Source organism: Cervus elaphus, chromosome 20 (assembly GCF_910594005.1).
Source record: "Cervus elaphus chromosome 20, mCerEla1.1, whole genome shotgun sequence".
Lineage (NCBI taxonomy): Eukaryota > Metazoa > Chordata > Mammalia > Artiodactyla > Cervidae > Cervus > Cervus elaphus.
Window position 1 is genome coordinate 29,612,503 of NC_057834.1, and position 17,619 is coordinate 29,630,121.

Genomic DNA, 17,619 nt, shown 5'->3' on the forward strand with positions numbered 1-17,619 from the left:
ATATAATTTTTATGGGAAGGGTTTTAGCATATTAATAAAAAGAAAAAGAAAATAGTTGGAATGAATATGAACAGTAGCAAAATGTAGATAAGGGTAGTGAAAATTTATAAATGTCTTCAACTTCATGAGTGGTCAGGACAACACAAGTGAAAACAACAAGATGTCACCTCTATCCCATCAGATTGGTAAACCTGGCATTATAGTAAATGTGGTATTATGACTTATTTAATGCCATAAAGATATGGGGCAATTGACATTTTTTATACTGTTGAAATGAATGTGAATATTTAACACCTAAAATGTACTTACTCTTTTTTTTGTTTGTTTTTATTTATTATTATTTTAATTAATTAATTAATTTTAAAAATGTTTTTATTTTAATTTATCTCAGTGATCCTACCCTTCTTCTGGGACTCCATCTCGGAAGATACCAACATATAAGGATATAGTACAAGGATGCCTATTATTGTTAATTTATATATTGTTAATATAGGTCATTGTTAAACATGCATTTTTATCAATTAAAAGTGAAAAGTTCTTGAATCAAATATGGTACATTCAAACTATGGAATTTAATGAGGCTATATTAAAAGTAATTGGCAGATGACTATACCCTTGGGAAATTGTTCATGATATTCTTTAAGTGAACAATGGAAATGGTGGGCTACGACAGCACACACGCACACACATACCTATATGATCGTGTATTTTCCTTCCAGTTTTCTTTAACCTTTTATTTTGTGTTGGAGTCAGCCAATTAACAATGCTGTGACAGTTTCAGGTGTGCAAGGAAGGGACTCAGCCGTGCGTGGGCCCATCTTGCCCACACTCCCCTCCCGTTCAGGCCGCCGCATAACACTGACTAGGGTTGCCTGTGCTATACAACAGGTCCTCATTAAGTATAGGTCATTTTCAATAAATCAGGGTCTTCCAGTTTTATTGAGATATAATTGACATCCAGCACAGTTTTAAGTTTAAGGTGTACAGCATAATGATTTAAGTTACATAATTATGAAATGATTACCACAATAAGTTTAGTGAGTATCCATCATCTTATACAGACACAAAATAAGAAAAATATTTTTTTCTTGTGATGAGAACTCGAAGGATTCATTCTTTTTTTGACTTCCATATATAACCTACAACAGGGTTAATTATATTAATCAAGTTGTACATTACATCTCTCCCCTGGAGAAGAAAATGGCAACCAACTTCAGAATTCTTGATTGGAGAATCCCATGTACAGAGGAACCTGATGGGCTGCAGTCCGTAGGGTTGCAAAGAGTTGAACACAACTGGAGCAACTTAGCATGTACACATATTGTATCTCTAGTATTTATTTATCTTATAACTGAAAGTTTGTACATTTTGACCATCTTTGTCACCATACAAAAATATTAATTATTCTTGACTATATTCCCTACACTGTGTATTTCATCCCTATGACTAAATCATGACTCATTTATTTGGTAACTGGAAATTGGTAGCTCCTAATCTCCCTTACCTGTATGAGTCATCTCCCCACCACCCTCTCCCCTGACAGCCACTTGTTTGTTCTCTGCACTTATGACTCTATTTTATTTTGTTATGCTCACTCATTTACTCTGTTTTTGTTCTTTTGTTGTTGTTTGTTTGTTTTTTAGGTTCCACAAATAAGTGAAATTGCTTTTTCTTGTCTGACTTATTGCACTTAACATAGTACCCCCTAGGTCTATCCATGTTGCTGCAAATGCCAACATTTCATTCTTCTTTATGGCTGAGTAATATTCCACTGTGTATTTATATACCAAATCTTCTTTATCCATTCATTCATTAATGGACACTTAGGTTGCTTCCGTATCTTGGCTATCGTTAATAGTGCTGCAATGAATATAGAGGTTCATACATTATTTTCAAATTAGTGGTTTCTTTTTTTTTTTTTTCTCTAGAAAATACCCAAAAGTGGAATTGCTGGATTGTATAGTAGTTCCATTTTTAATTCTTTGAGAAACCTCCATACTGTTTTCCATTTTGGCTATACTAATTTACATTCCCACCAACAGTACATGAGGATTCCATTTTCTCCATATCCTCACCAAAACTGTTAACTTTTTTATAATAGCCGTTTTGACAGGTGTGAGGTGATCTCTCATGGTTTTGATGTGCATCTTGATCATGAGTGATGCTGAGCGTCTTTTCATGGGTCTATTGGCCATCTGTATATCTTCTTTGGAGAATATCTGCTCAGATCCACAGCTTATTCTTTTAGACACTGTGTGTGTGTGTGTGTGTGTGTATGTGAGTGTGGGGTTTTTGCCACTTTATTTTTTAATTGAAAGATTATCGCTTTACAAAATTTTATTGTGTTCTGCCAAACAGGGGCTCTGTCACAACCTATTTTTTAATTGGGTTGTTCTTTTCTCTTTTTGATGTTGAATTGTATGAACTGCAACCTCACACACCTAGAGTGTGTGAGAATGTTGACAGCTTTGTGCATTTTGGAGTTGCAAGAGCTTCCTTTAAATATTTATGAGGAGTTTGGATTTCTTTGTGTATTTTTATTAGTATACAGTTCATCATTTTCATTGGATCCTTGAGGATCTATTCCTCAAAATAGCATAAGACCCTTTGTCCCTAACACCTTGTAAGCATGAGAGAGGTAGGGGAGGCGGAGGTCTCCCAACGATAGCTATGACTGTACATGTGAATGTTCTGTGACGTTTTTCCTAGGGAAAAGAATGTGTCAAAGAAGAAAAGCGTTCTGACAATTTTGGCAGGGGTGCATTTATCAGCATCTGTGGCCCCCCTGCTCCCCCTCAGTCTCCTGCTTCCCTCTTCTCTCCGTCAGGCTGGAAACGGTGGGAGAACCACTGTTGCTATGGGCGGTGAACTCTATCCCTTGAGAACTTACTGAGGACCTGCAAGTAAGCCGCCAAATCTGCTCAGCAGAGTCTCTGAAGCAAAGACTGCCTCAGTTCTTTGAATAAAGGCAGACAGAGCAGTGGCAGGAACCAAGACATAAACAATTTTCATTTCCCACTTTCTTTCCCAGAGCTGGCATGGGAGAGAGAAAAACCTGGCTATTAGCCATTTTCTACACTCGCCCCACACTCTGCTACTATTTCTCATAACATGTCTCTGTGGATCATTAATGTGTTTGCAAGCAGATAGTTTTGCATGAAGTATTTATTTACCCTTATTATTAAGTTGTGTGTGTTTCACTGGAAGTACCTACTCTGAGGCCATTAAAGCACACGATGATAAAAATAGGCATGCACATGGAAGGAGTATTCTGTCCGTGGACCATGAGCAGGTAAGCTCAGCATGCCAAATAGTGATGACATAAGGAGGAAATGCAATGGAAAAACACACTTGAGAAATGTATTACATAAAATAATTTACTTCTCATTCAGAATGACCTTCCAGACCTATTGGTGAGACAGCAGTCTGTGCGTACAGATACAATCTGAAGATCATGACAGTTCTAATAGGGCAAGACCAATAGAGTTACACATTTGGATCCTGGAGTTAATTAGAGACAAAGTGTGGAAATGTGTATAACAGAAAGAGACACTGATGAGGAACTTTGGAGGCATGGAAAGCAAATCTGCTAGAGATACAGAAAGGGTACAGTTGAGGAAACCTATAAATTTAATACAAGAGACTTCTATACACACACTTCAATGTCTTCATTTTATAGCCCAGTCTATTGGCTTAAAAATCACAAATGTGTCCATGTTTGTAAGTTATACCAGAAGAATCAGTGCAGTGTTCATGCATGCATATGTGTGCACTTCAAAGGCAGTAATTTTAGAAGAATGAGAAGAAAATTACTTCCTGGCCATTCATTAATAATTCAGGTGATATCTTGCACCTCCATTTATAAAACAATACAATAATAAAAACATTGTACAAAACATCATAAATAACATAAATGAGACATTTTCAAGTATTTCATGTGCCTTGGAAAATTCTAAACAGTAGTTTAAAATTGATCTCCTTTTTTTTATCCCTTTTCTCTCTCATTTCATCTCAGAGCCTAAAATGAAATGTTTTCAGCCCCTGTTAGTCCTGATGTCTGGGATTCAATGAGCCAGATTCCATCTTCAAAAGAGAAATTTATGCGGGCTTTTCAGTTTGTGAAAACATGTCCACCCCTTATAAAATGTAATCTTTCCCCTGATGCTGGTTTATAAGGAACAAGTATATAGCCTAGAGCCAATATGGGGGGAAAACTGCAATGAATTAAGGAGCTTCATCTAATGGCTAAAGTTCTCAGGGAAAAACAAAATGAGAAGAGCACCTTAATCAAGAGAGGAAAAAAGAGTAGGGGATAAGAACATTAACCTTTAAATTCTGTGTCCGTACTAAACCAGCATTCTATAGTAGGGAGAGCTGGCAAGGCTTTACCTCTGTTTCTTCATTCAGTTCAAGCACTCCTCCTCCAACTCCACACCAACCTGGCTGCTATTATGCATCAAGCACCCAGGCAAAGAAGGGGAGGCCAGCAGCCCGGGGGCTCAAAGGTGCCACTAGTGACAACCAGCCAAAGACAGCACTGTGTCAAACAGGCACAGCATTTTTTTATGTTCGCTCCTTAGAATACTATCCAACTTGGAAGCTGTCAGTGGTTAAATGAAGCATGAAGTCCATGCTTCTCCAGCAAGACTCACGGAGTTTTACAGAATCAACTTTCCACAGGTCAGCATTCCTTTTGTAGCCTGCAGGGCAGCTGGTTTATTTTGCTCTGTTCAGTTGCAGAGTGAAAGACAGGGGATCAGAACATGCATGTAAGTATGTTCACACAGTCTAGTTATGAGCACCTAGGGTCTCTCTTATCTATTCTTGCAGAAATATATATGTATGTATACATGCATACATATATACAGGCTTCAGGTATGTATATATATGTGTATATATACATATACATATATACACACACACATGCACACACAGAGATACATAAAACAGATCAACCCCATCTAAACATCTCAAGACTGGTTAACAGAACACATGTGCCTGTGGATGTCACGTGACGTGTACCAACCGCTCACCAACCAAGCTGAGGTCACACTGTTGGCAGGAGAGAACGGCCAAGTCTTTGAATCCAGACCCAAAGGCCATTATCCAGATATCTGCTCACATGGCACACCAAAAGAAATCTGAGACAACTGGACTGGGATGAGGTCCTGCCCTGATGAACACCGAAATGTAACCTAGTTTTTGTATGGGAGTGACTCACACATAGCCAGCAGCGTGAACACTAGACTGCAAGGTGGAAAAAGCACTGGTGCTTAATGAAGGTCAACATGTGGCCTCAGGTTATCCGGGCATAGAGTCTTGGCATCTCAGCCTCCCACTGCTGAGTGAGAGCTAGGCACACTGGCGGACCAGGGAAGGGCAGTCCGTGGAGCTCTTTGCTCCTTTCTGCTTCTCTGACCCACAGCTGGAAAGGCTGACCAAGTCAAGGTAGAATCGAGATTTGAGGAAGCGGCGGTATGAATCCTTTTCCATCAGGTTGAAAATCTTCTTCTGAGCCTCATCGAAGCAAGTTATCGTGGGCTCCAGCATGTTCCGGCTTGTCTGCTCTCTGGTGCAAGAGTCCAGGTTTACCTGAGGGGCAGAGGCCAAGGGTCCGTTACACGTTTTACCCCATAAGGATGGGAGGTCATGAGCTTTGTACGAGTGCGCACCCTCTATACCTCAGGAATGAATAAAAGGACACTTGGCTCCACCCTGGCACATATGAGAGAACCCAAGGAAATAACTCCCATTATTTCTCATAAACTGGGAAGATTCATTCAAAAAAATGCATGAAGGGAGATAATCTTAGTCATCTAGATGAAGAGCTTTTTACTTAACGAACTTATTTGAGGCTGTCAAGATTATAACAACCTGCTCCACTGTTGCAGCTTTAACTCACATCATCTAAGGATCCATGTTACTGAATGTCTAGAAGGATTCTTTAAGATCGATACAGTTCTCTTCCATCTATACCTACCTCTTTGGTTGCCTGGACTGAGATGAATTCATTATAGATCTTTTTGGCCTTGGGACTTAGTTTAGAGGGTGATTTGATTTTCTTGTATTCTTCACAGCTGATCCAGAAGTCAATGTTCTCCTCACTGTACTCAGACTTCAAGAAAGCTTTGAAAGCTGCCAGCCCACCTGGGACAGAGGAGAAAGAACCAGAGTTGTCATCACACTGGTGGACACTGCATTGCAAATAAAGCTGGGGTACTTGAGGGAACAAAGCATTGGTTCAAATAGTTCCCTATCTCCTCTGTTGGAGGGATTACTGAGGGTCAGATAATTCTAATCTATGTTTGATATCTGCTGGATAACATTTATACTGAGTGTTTCTTGCTCATGGTTTGAAGTTTCTTTGGGGAACATTTTATGCTTCTGAAATACCTATGCTGCCCTTGGTTGCCAAAGTGAGTTTGGGAAGAGAAACTGAGGTCAATTCTGAAAGAAATCTAACTATTTGGAGTTTTTCCTCTGCCCTTTTTTGATGTGGTGAGAAAGATGGTTTTCCACATGGACTATGTATGAGCTTTCCATTGTATATCACAAAGATCTAGGGTATGGTAAAATTTTAAGGGGACTAATTTTTCTGAGCCTGAAATTTAGGAAAAACCCAAGCCTTTCTGCAATTCCTATCAGATCAAGTGTAGTATGAAATAACTTGTCTATCCAGCATGTTTTATCTTCATCTTGGGGAGTGGTGGATGGTGGGAAGCTGTCATACTTACATTCATGACTAATCAGGTTTTCCAGTGATTCAGCCCATTTTTTTACTTCCTCATGGCTCACCCTAAAGACATTAGAGAAAAAGAATAATTTGAATGCTAAGATATAAAATGGGGGCAAAACATGTACGATTTTGAATAAAATGCAGAGATTTTATTTTTCATCATAACAATGAGACCTGTTGTTGAATAGGGCAACCTTTCCACTAGATGTAGGGAAATTTCAAATGCAACCATGATCTTCATGAAGAAGATCCATGAAGAAGGCCTTCATGATCCAAATCTAGGTTAACTAGGGACACATAGCTTCTTTTTCCCTCACAAAGCATCTCTGTCATCAGATAGTTAATACTCAGTGGCTCTTCGCCAAAGCCTTTTCTCTTACCTCTGACAAATCACCACTTTGTCCTTCTTGCTGTGTGAAGAATTATGTTCACAGGAATCTGACTTCTGCAGCAGGAAACCTAGCCGATGCTTCATATCTTTGGCACTGCACACGAGAAGGGGGAGAAACAGAATAATGACACTCAGTTCTTTTGAAAAGATACCTTAATGGGACAGTTCAAAGGGTCCATTACTAGTAAAGAGGCAGAGGCAGTTCATTTAGGAAATAGGAGTTGAGGCTGGCAGGAACTCTCAGGAAAATGAGATTCCACCTCTACTTCTTCCTATGACTCACTGCAAAACTTGGAGCTGAGCCTCCTTCATCAGTAACTGGATTTCTGACCTTTCAGTCCACCTGTAACCCTGTTACACTTAGGTATCACTTAGGTATCTTCAGTAGAAACATCATGAAAACTTGACGGTTTTCTAACTTTTAGGAATTGAAGATCAGGGAACCGTGAAATATGACATCTGGTTGTTGCATGCCACCTTCTGGAGGGTGGCTGCTATTTTTCCATCTGCCTCATTGTTAGAGGAATGTAGGAGCACCTCAGGAATTAAAGGTTTGTTCCATTTCAGGCTGAATGTGGTGAGCAAGTTACGTGATGGGACATACAGGGATGCGAGTGGCTCCAGCAGAGAGTAGGGGGGAATGAGGGGGTTAACACAAAGGCTCAGGCTGAAACCTGAGGTCCTGCAGGCTTGTTGTAAAGACTCTCCTGCTTTCCCTTGAAATATCTACACTCTAAGAATATTTATACTATGAAGGACACTGGGACTGGAAAACAATAACAAGGAGAAGCGTGTAAGAGTCGTCACTGAAGCTCGTGACTAGAGCAAAGCCTCCAGCTTCTGGCCACTGTTTAATAGGTAGCTAGGGCATGGCAGCGCACACGACTTACTAAAAAAGGGGGGCCCCTAATAAGCTTTTAGCTCAACTTTCTCACTCTTTATTTGTTCTTTTGCTTGGATCTCCTTTTCTATAAAAGCAGAGACATGGTTTTAAAGTGAAAAATGTCATTTTGAAAGAAATGAATGACTAATTGAATGACTAGATGTCTCTACTTAGAGAGAGGAAAATAAAGCCACGAGGATAAAAGGACATTTTAGGAGGGCTACTAATATATTAGTGCCTTAGCTATGTGTATTTCTCCAGGAAGTTTGAAATCCATTATGTTCTTGTGCTGCCCTTAAAACAGTATTTTTTCTCCCCTCCCCCCCCACCCCAAGATTGTTCTTTCTCTGTTTCCTCCACTGCTCATGGGATACAAAGTCTTTCTTAACAATAGCAAAATCTAAGCATGAAGCCTAAGGTGATGATGTAAGCATATTGTGATCTCATATTTCCATGTGCCAGGTCTGGCTGAGATCTGACAGTTATTGACCAATATAGAGTCATTTCATGAAGACCTGGAAGTATGCTTAGCAAGAACATTACACTTGTCCTTATAACACAATAGAACCAAAGAAATAAAAACCAAAATGACTCCAGGGACCTCGGAAGTAAGAAATCTAGATGTGATCTGCACTCCACCACCCACCACCTATGTGACCTTGAGCCTTTCCCATTCCCTCCGGAGCCTCAGGCACCAGTGTGAGAATCAAAGTGCTGGATAAGATGATTCACAGTCCAGCAGTGAGGAGAGGGGAGAGCAGCGCCCCCTGCTGACACACACTTTACCTCCCCAGGTTAGCCTCAGCTCCTGAGAGTAAAGCTCTAGAGCAATTACTTATCTGTCTCCTGAAATATTTACCAGAGCAAAACTTTCACCTGACATTCCTGTGTTTTGCATGATTAATTTTATATCTGAGTTAACTGAAGCTTGGGTTGATTTGCCTTATTCAATTCAGGAAATTAATGATGAAGGTCAGAGCCACTGTTTTCATAAGCACTCTCTGCCAGATCCTCCTGCTTCATTTGAAAGCAGCCACAAAAGAATGGGGAAAAAAGAACATTTTTTCGTGTTCCTGAATGACAGGAGGTAAACTCTTTAGGACTATATTTAAAAAGTGTGCTTTCTGAGATAATTCTAAGTTAAAATTTAAGGTGATTTCTATTTGCAGAGGAACATGAAAAGGGGTAGTATACCTACAAAATGACTTTTTACCTTTAACTTCAAGGTTAAGTCATGTAAAAGACATTAGTTTTGTATTTTTTCAGCTAGCTAGTATATGAACATCCTATGAAAGCATTTATTAGTACTTTTTTTTTTAAAGTCAAAGACATAGGAGCAGCTGCATATCTTTAAGTTTGTTTACTAATCAAGAGACAGTAAATTGATAAAACAATGCCTCTAAGGTGAGACTTTCCACAGAACCCTTAGCTGATTGGTTATGATCAGTACTTGACAACCATATAGCATTTCCAGAACTAGAGTAGGGAAAGAGATAAGGGAGATCTAGTTTTGAGACTCTTATTTTACTGCAGCATTTGCTTTGAAGAACAGAGAGTGAAAGATACTGGAGCATCCCACAAATAGCACAGTGCCTTTCTGGTGATGTAGCCAAACTTCAGCCTGGAACATCCTCCCCAAAGTGAGATTTAATATACCATCAGAAAGCCCAGACCTATGATTCCATGTGCCTCAGTGATAGTTAAATAGCAGTAATCACAGGTAGCAATATTATAGACCACTGTTCATAGTCCAAAACCTCATATCAGTCCTTAATTAGAACTAGCTTGGTTAGAGGATTGAAGAGTCTTCAAAATCAAGGTCATAGAAAACAACATATAGGATGCCAAAATCTGGAGTGATCACTTCCTAAGTCACAATTTCTTGCTAGTTTTAAAGGAAAGCTAGGAGGTCGAAGATTTCTGCATCACGTTGTTCCTAATCCAAAGAACCAGGTTAGTAAGTAGAACATGCAAATAACTTAAAGTCTATTTGAAAGTTTAACACAGTCTGGTTCAGTGGCTGAATATAAATCTTACCTCCTTAAGCAAGAAGCCGGCAGACCCGCAAGTCCTTTGCACATCTTGTGTAGTGTGGGATTCACGACAGGAAAGAACTGCTGCAGGAAGAGCTGTGGCTTCTGTTCTGAGCGCACTTTGCCTTTTCTCGGGTAAAGATACTGTCAGAATCCTCTGAGCGTCTCCCTCCCAAGCCTGTAGGGGTCTCTTTTATAGCCCAGCAGCGACCGTCCAGCCAATCAGATAGCAGGTCTGTAATACCAGCTCCTCTCAGCCTCCTTCTGGCTCTCCATCCTCTGCAAGAGATAAGGAAGAAAGGACTGACGCAACAATGCAAAGTGAACGAGCAGAAAAATCCTCCTGCAAAATAGGCACACAGAAAATATAAACTTGCTTACTGTCTCTAAGGCTGTCTCAGGTCTCAAACTTCCAGGAAAGGAAATAAGAAGTGTACAATGCTTCAAAACACGGGTTTATTCATTTGTCTATAAAAACAATGTCAAGGAAATTTGCCTCCTGGAAGGAAATGGGCCAGCAAGAGTTTGTGGGCTTACTTTGGGGCTTACTTTTAACATCCTTCTTTTTCGGGTTAGAAGTATCATACCATCCATGGTCCAAAATCTGATCCTCACTGTTTCCAAAAGGTTGTGGGCAGAGTCACTGTTTCCAGGCAGAGATTTGTAGAAGTTGCTCTCTTGGTTGTCACATCCACACAGGGATGTGGGGGAGGAATAACTGGAAGACAAGCAGTTATACGCCTGGCAGCATAGAAAACTAGCTTAGGGAAAATAGATTAGCTACATCTGTAATCAGCCTGACTGTGGAATACTTCTCTAGAACTCTTACTAAGAATAAGATTCAGCCAAGCACTGACAATCTCTTTTGTACATGCATATCTCCTGCAAAAAGCTTCAAAACAGCAGCTTGAAGACAAGAACAGGGAATAAAGGAACAAATATAGACACCTATTCTTACTTTAAAGTAGATTTTTATCTTATTATATCTTATTCAATTTGAGGTGTACAAACTAAAATTTCGAAATATTGAGAAACAGAGAAACATAGAAGAAAAATATGTACCTTGCCTTTCATGTTACCAGGGTTCACAAAGAACATAAGAATATCTAACCCTGCAGGTGGTTCTAAACACGTGGACAATTAGTATCTTTTGTATACAAAATGATGGATCAAATACTTCAAAGAATCATGCAGGTGTTTCACATCTTGTAGCTGTAGCTCAAACACTCACATCAGAGTTATAGAGGGATCTTCTCCATATAGGAAAGCTATGAGGTGAAGTAGTAATTAATTGCTATGTCAGAACTGAACAGCTTTCACTTTGAAAGCAGAAAGTTTCCTGATCATAAGATATAGTGAACTGTGCCTTAAGTATGAGAAGCTGAGGCATCTACTTGTTCAGGTGATGAAGATGAAAAACAGATGGGTTACAGTGAGATGCAAAAGGACTCTAGAATATTAAAGGGAAACTGGTAAAGAGGAATGCCCTGGCCACATGTGGCTCTCAGCCTCCCCTCACTGACCCCATCTGTCTATGGCTATCAGAACAAAGAGATGGCTGAGAAATACAAAAGGGTGGAAAGACCACTGTCTCCAGAAGAGACATTTAAATTACAGGAAAAGATCTTTGGTTTTCTCCCATCAAGATAGAAAAATGTATTAGATTAACAACTGGGCAACTTTTCTTTGAACATGGAACAGATGAATTTCTCCGTGAAGCTGGCAGCCATCCCTTGTGGTGTTGTGGAAGGAACTACAGCGCAGTGCAAAATGACGGAAGCCAGAGAAGGTAGGCCCAGAATGATGGGTCAATCAAAAACAGCATCAGAGGGGAGAGACTAATTAACTAAAAGGGGGAAAAGGTCACCCAAAATTGGACCAGGGGCTTCTTTGCTTACCTGGATACCCAAGATAGTGATCACTTAAATAATTTGATTTTAGAAACATGAATGAAGACTTAATAGGAGTTGATATCTTGGACCTAGGTCAAAGAAAAGCCTGATTTGTCATGAGTTGAATATAAATAGCTTCAATAGATGAGCTGAATAAGATTTAATACAACCTAGACTAACACCTTAATTTTACTAAAAAGGAAACAGAGAGAAAGTAACTTGCCAAAGTCACAGATTCTTAGTAATAGAGCTAGTTTCTTGGCACTAGATCATGTGGACTTTTTACTATGCTAACCTATCACTCAATTGTCTTATCAAATGAGATAGACTATGTAAACAGAAGTAGTTCTAAACTGTAAAGTGCTATGCAAATATTTTTTATTGTTACATTATACACAGTAGATAACACAGTAGTATACACAGTAGTAATATTAATTTCATACATTTCCTTCCAGGAAAACTCACTCCTCTGTCCGATTTTTTTTTTTTCCCTCCATAACAGTGGGAGCGGCTGCAAACCTCACTGCTACCTTTTTTTATTAAAACCAGGTCTTTTTGGTTTTGTGACTAGTCTATTAATCTGTCAAAGCATTTCACATTTATTTACTTCTTTAATTATGATTTCTTGCTTTCTTAGGAATTTTGATATTTCAGAGTGTTTGGAAAAGCTTTTCATAACATATTTTTCACTATGGGAGGCAAAGACTGGTACATCATGATACCTTGACAAATTTCCACCCTCTTTCTCTGACATGCACAAAGCATTAAACTCTATTATTCTAGGACCTGTCATTCTTGGATGATTCTGGTGATGTGAAAGAGCTTTATTCTAAAATGATTTAATTTTTATTTATTCACTTATCTAATACATATCTTTTGAGCTCCTGCTCTGGGACAGGTACTGTTTGAAGAAACTGCTGTTAGTATGATGAGCAAGCAAACAGGGTCCCCACCCTGGTGGAGTTTTCACCACAGTAGAAAAAAAGAGTCAGAAAATATATAAATAATTCTAGATTCACCCATATCATGAAAAAAAATTGACAACTGATATAAAAGAAACTGAATAGCAAAGGGCACATTTAGCCAAGGTATCCAGGAAAGTCTTCCTTGACCAAGTGATATCTGAAATGAGATTTGATGGCTGAGAAGGAATAAGAAATGAGAAAAGCTTAGGAAATATATACCACATAGAGGTAAGAGCAAAAGGTATACAGAAAATAGAGGTTAGATAAAAAATGAAAACATTCTTTATCCAAACTGGGAAGGGGCAAAAAGGGGCCAGCATGGATAGAAAAAATGTGAACAAGGAGAGAATAACATGAAGTAGAGATGGGGAGGTGGAGGCCAGGTTTTGCAAAGATTTGTAAGCCATGGTCCAGTGGCTGGACCTTACCAACATGCCATGGAAATCTACTGCAGGAATTGACACAGGTGATGGGCACTGTCTGATTATTCTAGCTAGCAGGGAGAATGAATTGAAGAGGAGCGTGGAAGCAAGTAGACCAGTTAGCAGAATTAATAATTTGGATCCTAGTTCATGAGTTTCTACATTACAAAATGGATATTTACTTTACAAATATTCGCTGTAATCTATATGCTAGACATTGTGCTAAGTTCTAGTGACCTCAGTAGAAATCAGAAATAGTCGGTGCTTTTTAGGAGCTCACACTCTCAGGAGAAAGATTTTTAGTTGAGTGTCATTATTACAAACTTGTTTATACAAAATTTGAAGAAAGCACAGAATAAACTCAAGCTCTGAAATTTGGAGGATTTTTTTTGCAAAGGAGACTGTTAAAAGATGAATAGAGACTTCAGTCAGTCAGTTCAGTCACTCAGTCGTGTCTGGCTCTTTTGCGACCCCATGAACCGAAGCACGCCAGGCCTCCCTGTCCATCACCAACTCCCGGAGTCCACCCAAACCCACGTCCATCAAATCGGTGATGCCATCCAACAATCTTATCCTCTGTCGCCCCCTTCTCCTCCTGCCCTCGATCTTTCCCAGCATCAGGGTCTTTTCAAATGAGTCAGCTCTTCGCATCAGGTGGCCAAAGTATTGGAGTTTCAGCTTCAGCATCAGGCCTACCAGTGAACACCCAGGACTGAGAATAGAGATTTAGCAGGTATATAAAGAAGAGAAGAACATTACAACAGAGAGCAAATAATAATAGCTTATTTCATTGGGTACTAAGAATGCAAGGCACCAAGTTAAGCACTTTACATAAATACCTCAATTATTCCTTGGGTCATCCTGAAAGAAAGTCATGAAATGTTCCCCATTGTACAGATGAGACATAGACGGGTTAAATAACTTACCTGAGGTTATATAAGTGGTGGTGACAGGTGTTTAGTTCAGACAGTCCAGCGTTTCTACTATTAAACCTCTATACCATTGACCTCTATGCTGCCATGACCATAAATGGTGAAAGAAAGTATATATTTTTTGAGACTGTAGAGAGATAGAGTATAGCTTTTGAGGAGAGGGACAGTGAAATAAAGCTAGATGGTTACTCTGAGACCAAAGGGTATTTCTGGTCACCTTAAAGACCAGATTTTACCCTGTAGTGGTTGGGGGAATAGCTAAGTTATTTAAGCAGATAATGTTCTAGAAGTAACATGGTAGGTAAATAGACTGGACATGAAAAGAACTGGCAAAAAGTTTGAAGACTATTTCAATAGTACAAGTGAAAGATGATTATCATGAAAAATATGCTGTACAAGATAGTCGCAGAATCAAATGAAGTAATACATATAAATGTGATCCTTAAACTGAAATGCTGAACATCTGAAAGGTATTGCTGACAAAAAGGATAAAGAAATACTGTTTTCTACTGAGGGACATTAAGCCACAGCAAGATATGAGCTGTATGGGGGTCTCCAGGTAAGTTTCTAATTTCTCCACCCTTAGCTCAGGAAGAACAAAGGCAAGTGTTGCTCAAGCTCTGAGTGGATCTAATACAAGGAAATAAGCTACTGTGGCAGGCATTGCATTGTTTGCTTCTGGTAGGTTTTAGAAAGGGACACTTCTCCCTGCTAGGGCAGGATATGGGTCTGCTCTCAGCCTTAGGCTGCGCTCACACCATCTACAATTTCCTCCCAGCTGTCAGAAGCCTCCCCCTCCCTTTATTGTTTACTACAATGGCCTGGACATCAGTGAGAGTTCACAGTTATTGACTTTTTCAAGCTAAAAAGCAAACAGACCCAGCTGGAGGTTGCTGTATGCCAGGAAGAGGGACAGGGACTTTCCCAGTCTGTCTTGTGTTTGGGAAATACATCCTACTCTCTACATCCAGTTCTGTGGGCACCTGCGGGAAATCAGAACCTCTCACCCTGACACTTGTCACTTAATTAACTGGCAGGGAAAATCCTTTCCAAGAAGAACAAAAATATCTCTCTCTCAAAGATTAAATCTTTCTTAACAGAACTTAGCCCAAAATAGAAACAGCAATTTCATAAGAGTTCATTTACCTTGTGCCAGTGGAAAGAGATGACACAATGTCAAGGAATGTGCTTGAACTTTATAAGCAGGCAGACTTAAATTTTAATTCTAGCTCCTCCATACACTGACATGGCCCTGAAAGTTAATCTTTGTGACTTCTAGCTACTTAATGTTTAAAATGTGTTAATAGTAAATTGTCTGATAGCAGGTGCTCAATAGTATTTTTGGAATAAATATTGTTAACATTATACAACACAGTATAGTTGATTTACAATGTGGTGCAGGAAAATTTGATAGATAGAAAAAACACAATGGCTAGAATGTGGTGAGTAGAAGGAGGAATAGCATACAGTTAAGGTGTTTGATAAGAACCCTGGTAAGGGGGCTGAAGTTTATTTCACCTACAATCAGAGGGTGTTGTGTGTATGTTTCATGACTTACGTTTCAAGGTTCTTTAGCTGTTTTATGGATAATAGACTCTAAGGGGTCAAGAGGTTGTGGAGGAAACTGGAAGTTGTCTGCATAAGGAATGCTGGGGCCTACACCAGAGAGATAAACAAGGGCCCATCCCTAACACAAGAGTTTGTGTTCTGGTGCTAGAGAGTCGTTAAAACATTAATTTCAGCAAAATGTCAAACATTCAAAAATAGAATCATGGATGCTAAGAGAGCAGGAGGGAGAAAAAAAAGCATGAGATTCTCATAATGTAAAGTGAGCCTTGCAAATATACTGAGTCTGGGGTAGCTGGATGAAGCACAAGCTGGAATCAAGATTGTCGGGATAAATATCAGTAACCTCAGATAAGCAGTTGACACCACCCTTATGGCAGAAAACAAAGAACAACTAAAGAGCTGCTTGATGAAAGTGAAAGAGGAGAGTGAAAAAATTGGCTTAAAACTCAACATTCAGAAAACCAAGATCATTGCATCTGGTCCCATCACTTCATGGCAAATAGATGGGGAAACAGTGACAGACTTTATCTTTTTGGGCTCCAAAATCACTTCAGATGGTGACTGCAGCCATGAAATTAAAACACGCTTGCTCCTTGGAAGAAAAGTTATGACCAACCTAGACAGTATATTAAAAAGCAGAGACACTACTTTGCCAACAAAGGTCCATCTAGTCAAATCTATGGTTTTTTTTTTTTTCCAGTAGTCGTTTATGAATGTGAGCGTTGAACTATAAAGAAAGCTGAGCACCAAAGAATTGATGCTTTTGAACTGTGGTGTTGGAGAAGACTCTTGAGAGTCCCTTGGGCTGCAAGGAGATCCAACCAGTCCATCCTAAAGGAAATCAGTCCTGAATATTCATTAGAAGGACTGATGTGAAGCTGAAACCCCAATGCTTTGGCCACTTGATGTGAAGAACTGACTCATTTGAAAAGACCCTGATGCTGGGAAAGATTGAAGGTGGGAGAAGTGGATGACAGAGAATGAGATGGTTGGATGGCATCACTGACTCAATGGACATGAGTTTGAGTAAACTACAGGAGCTGGTGATGAACAGGGAGGCCTGGTGTGCTGTGGCCCACGAGGTCACAGAGAGTTGGACATGACTGAGCGACTGAACTGGGGTAGCTTATGTTGTAAGACCCCCCACTCCCACTCCGTAAATCTCTACACTGCCCTGGTATTGGTCCTTCATCATTGGTCCTTCATCATCTTAAGAGCAAAGCAATGATCCAAACACCAGGAAAATGTTAATGATCATACCCAAGCACAGGAACTATCCATGGATGATTCCACATTGGGGTGGAGAAGTCAGTGAGATGATCGGGAAGCAGTATGTTGATTTGGATCCCGGGAAACTGATGATGGAGTAACAAGATAGGACACTGAAAAGAGGGAATGGAAACAGAATGGAGACTTGAGCAAGTCACACATACTGAACTTCTGTTGTCCCCACCCCAGCCCACCAACTTCCAAAGCATTTACAGATTCATTAAAGCCCAGCTTAAGATCTTGTCCCTCCATAAGCCTACCCTGAACATTGCAGTTAAAAGTCAGTTTTTTTCTTCCTGCAATTGTAATCTCTGCCAATTTAAGACAACATATCACTTTGGTCTATGTTTTCCTGTCTCAACATTTAAACAAACCTGTGAATTCTTTAAGTACTTCCTGTTTCTTTTGCACAATGTTGAGCTTCTAGTAGGTTCTCTATGCTGAGTGGCTTGGGACATTTATAGCAGCTGCGACATCATCTCCTTAGGCCTACAAATTCCCTCACTGGCTAATTTGAAGTGCACCAG

The 17,619-nt window shown here is 39.7% G+C and overlaps 1 protein-coding gene across 2 annotated transcripts; it reads right to left on the minus strand.

Moving 5' to 3' along the window:
- Nucleotides 1-3,156: 3,156 nt before the first annotated feature.
- Nucleotides 3,157-10,316, minus strand: RGS4 (regulator of G protein signaling 4). Of its 2 annotated transcripts, XM_043878216.1 has the most exons (5): nt 10,048-10,316; nt 7,117-7,221; nt 6,735-6,796; nt 5,981-6,147; nt 3,157-5,592 (listed from the first exon to the last, which is right to left on the minus strand). In XM_043878216.1, exons 1-5 carry the CDS (start codon nt 10,089-10,091, stop codon nt 5,353-5,355), a joined length of 618 nt encoding a protein of 205 aa, XP_043734151.1. In that variant the 5' UTR covers nt 10,092-10,316; the 3' UTR covers nt 3,157-5,352. The 2 variants fall into 2 exon arrangements, with proteins under 2 accessions (XP_043734151.1, XP_043734152.1); XM_043878217.1 differs by lacking the exon at nt 5,981-6,147 and having other exon boundaries at nt 5,256-5,592; nt 10,048-10,221.
- Nucleotides 10,317-17,619: the final 7,303 nt, after the last annotated feature.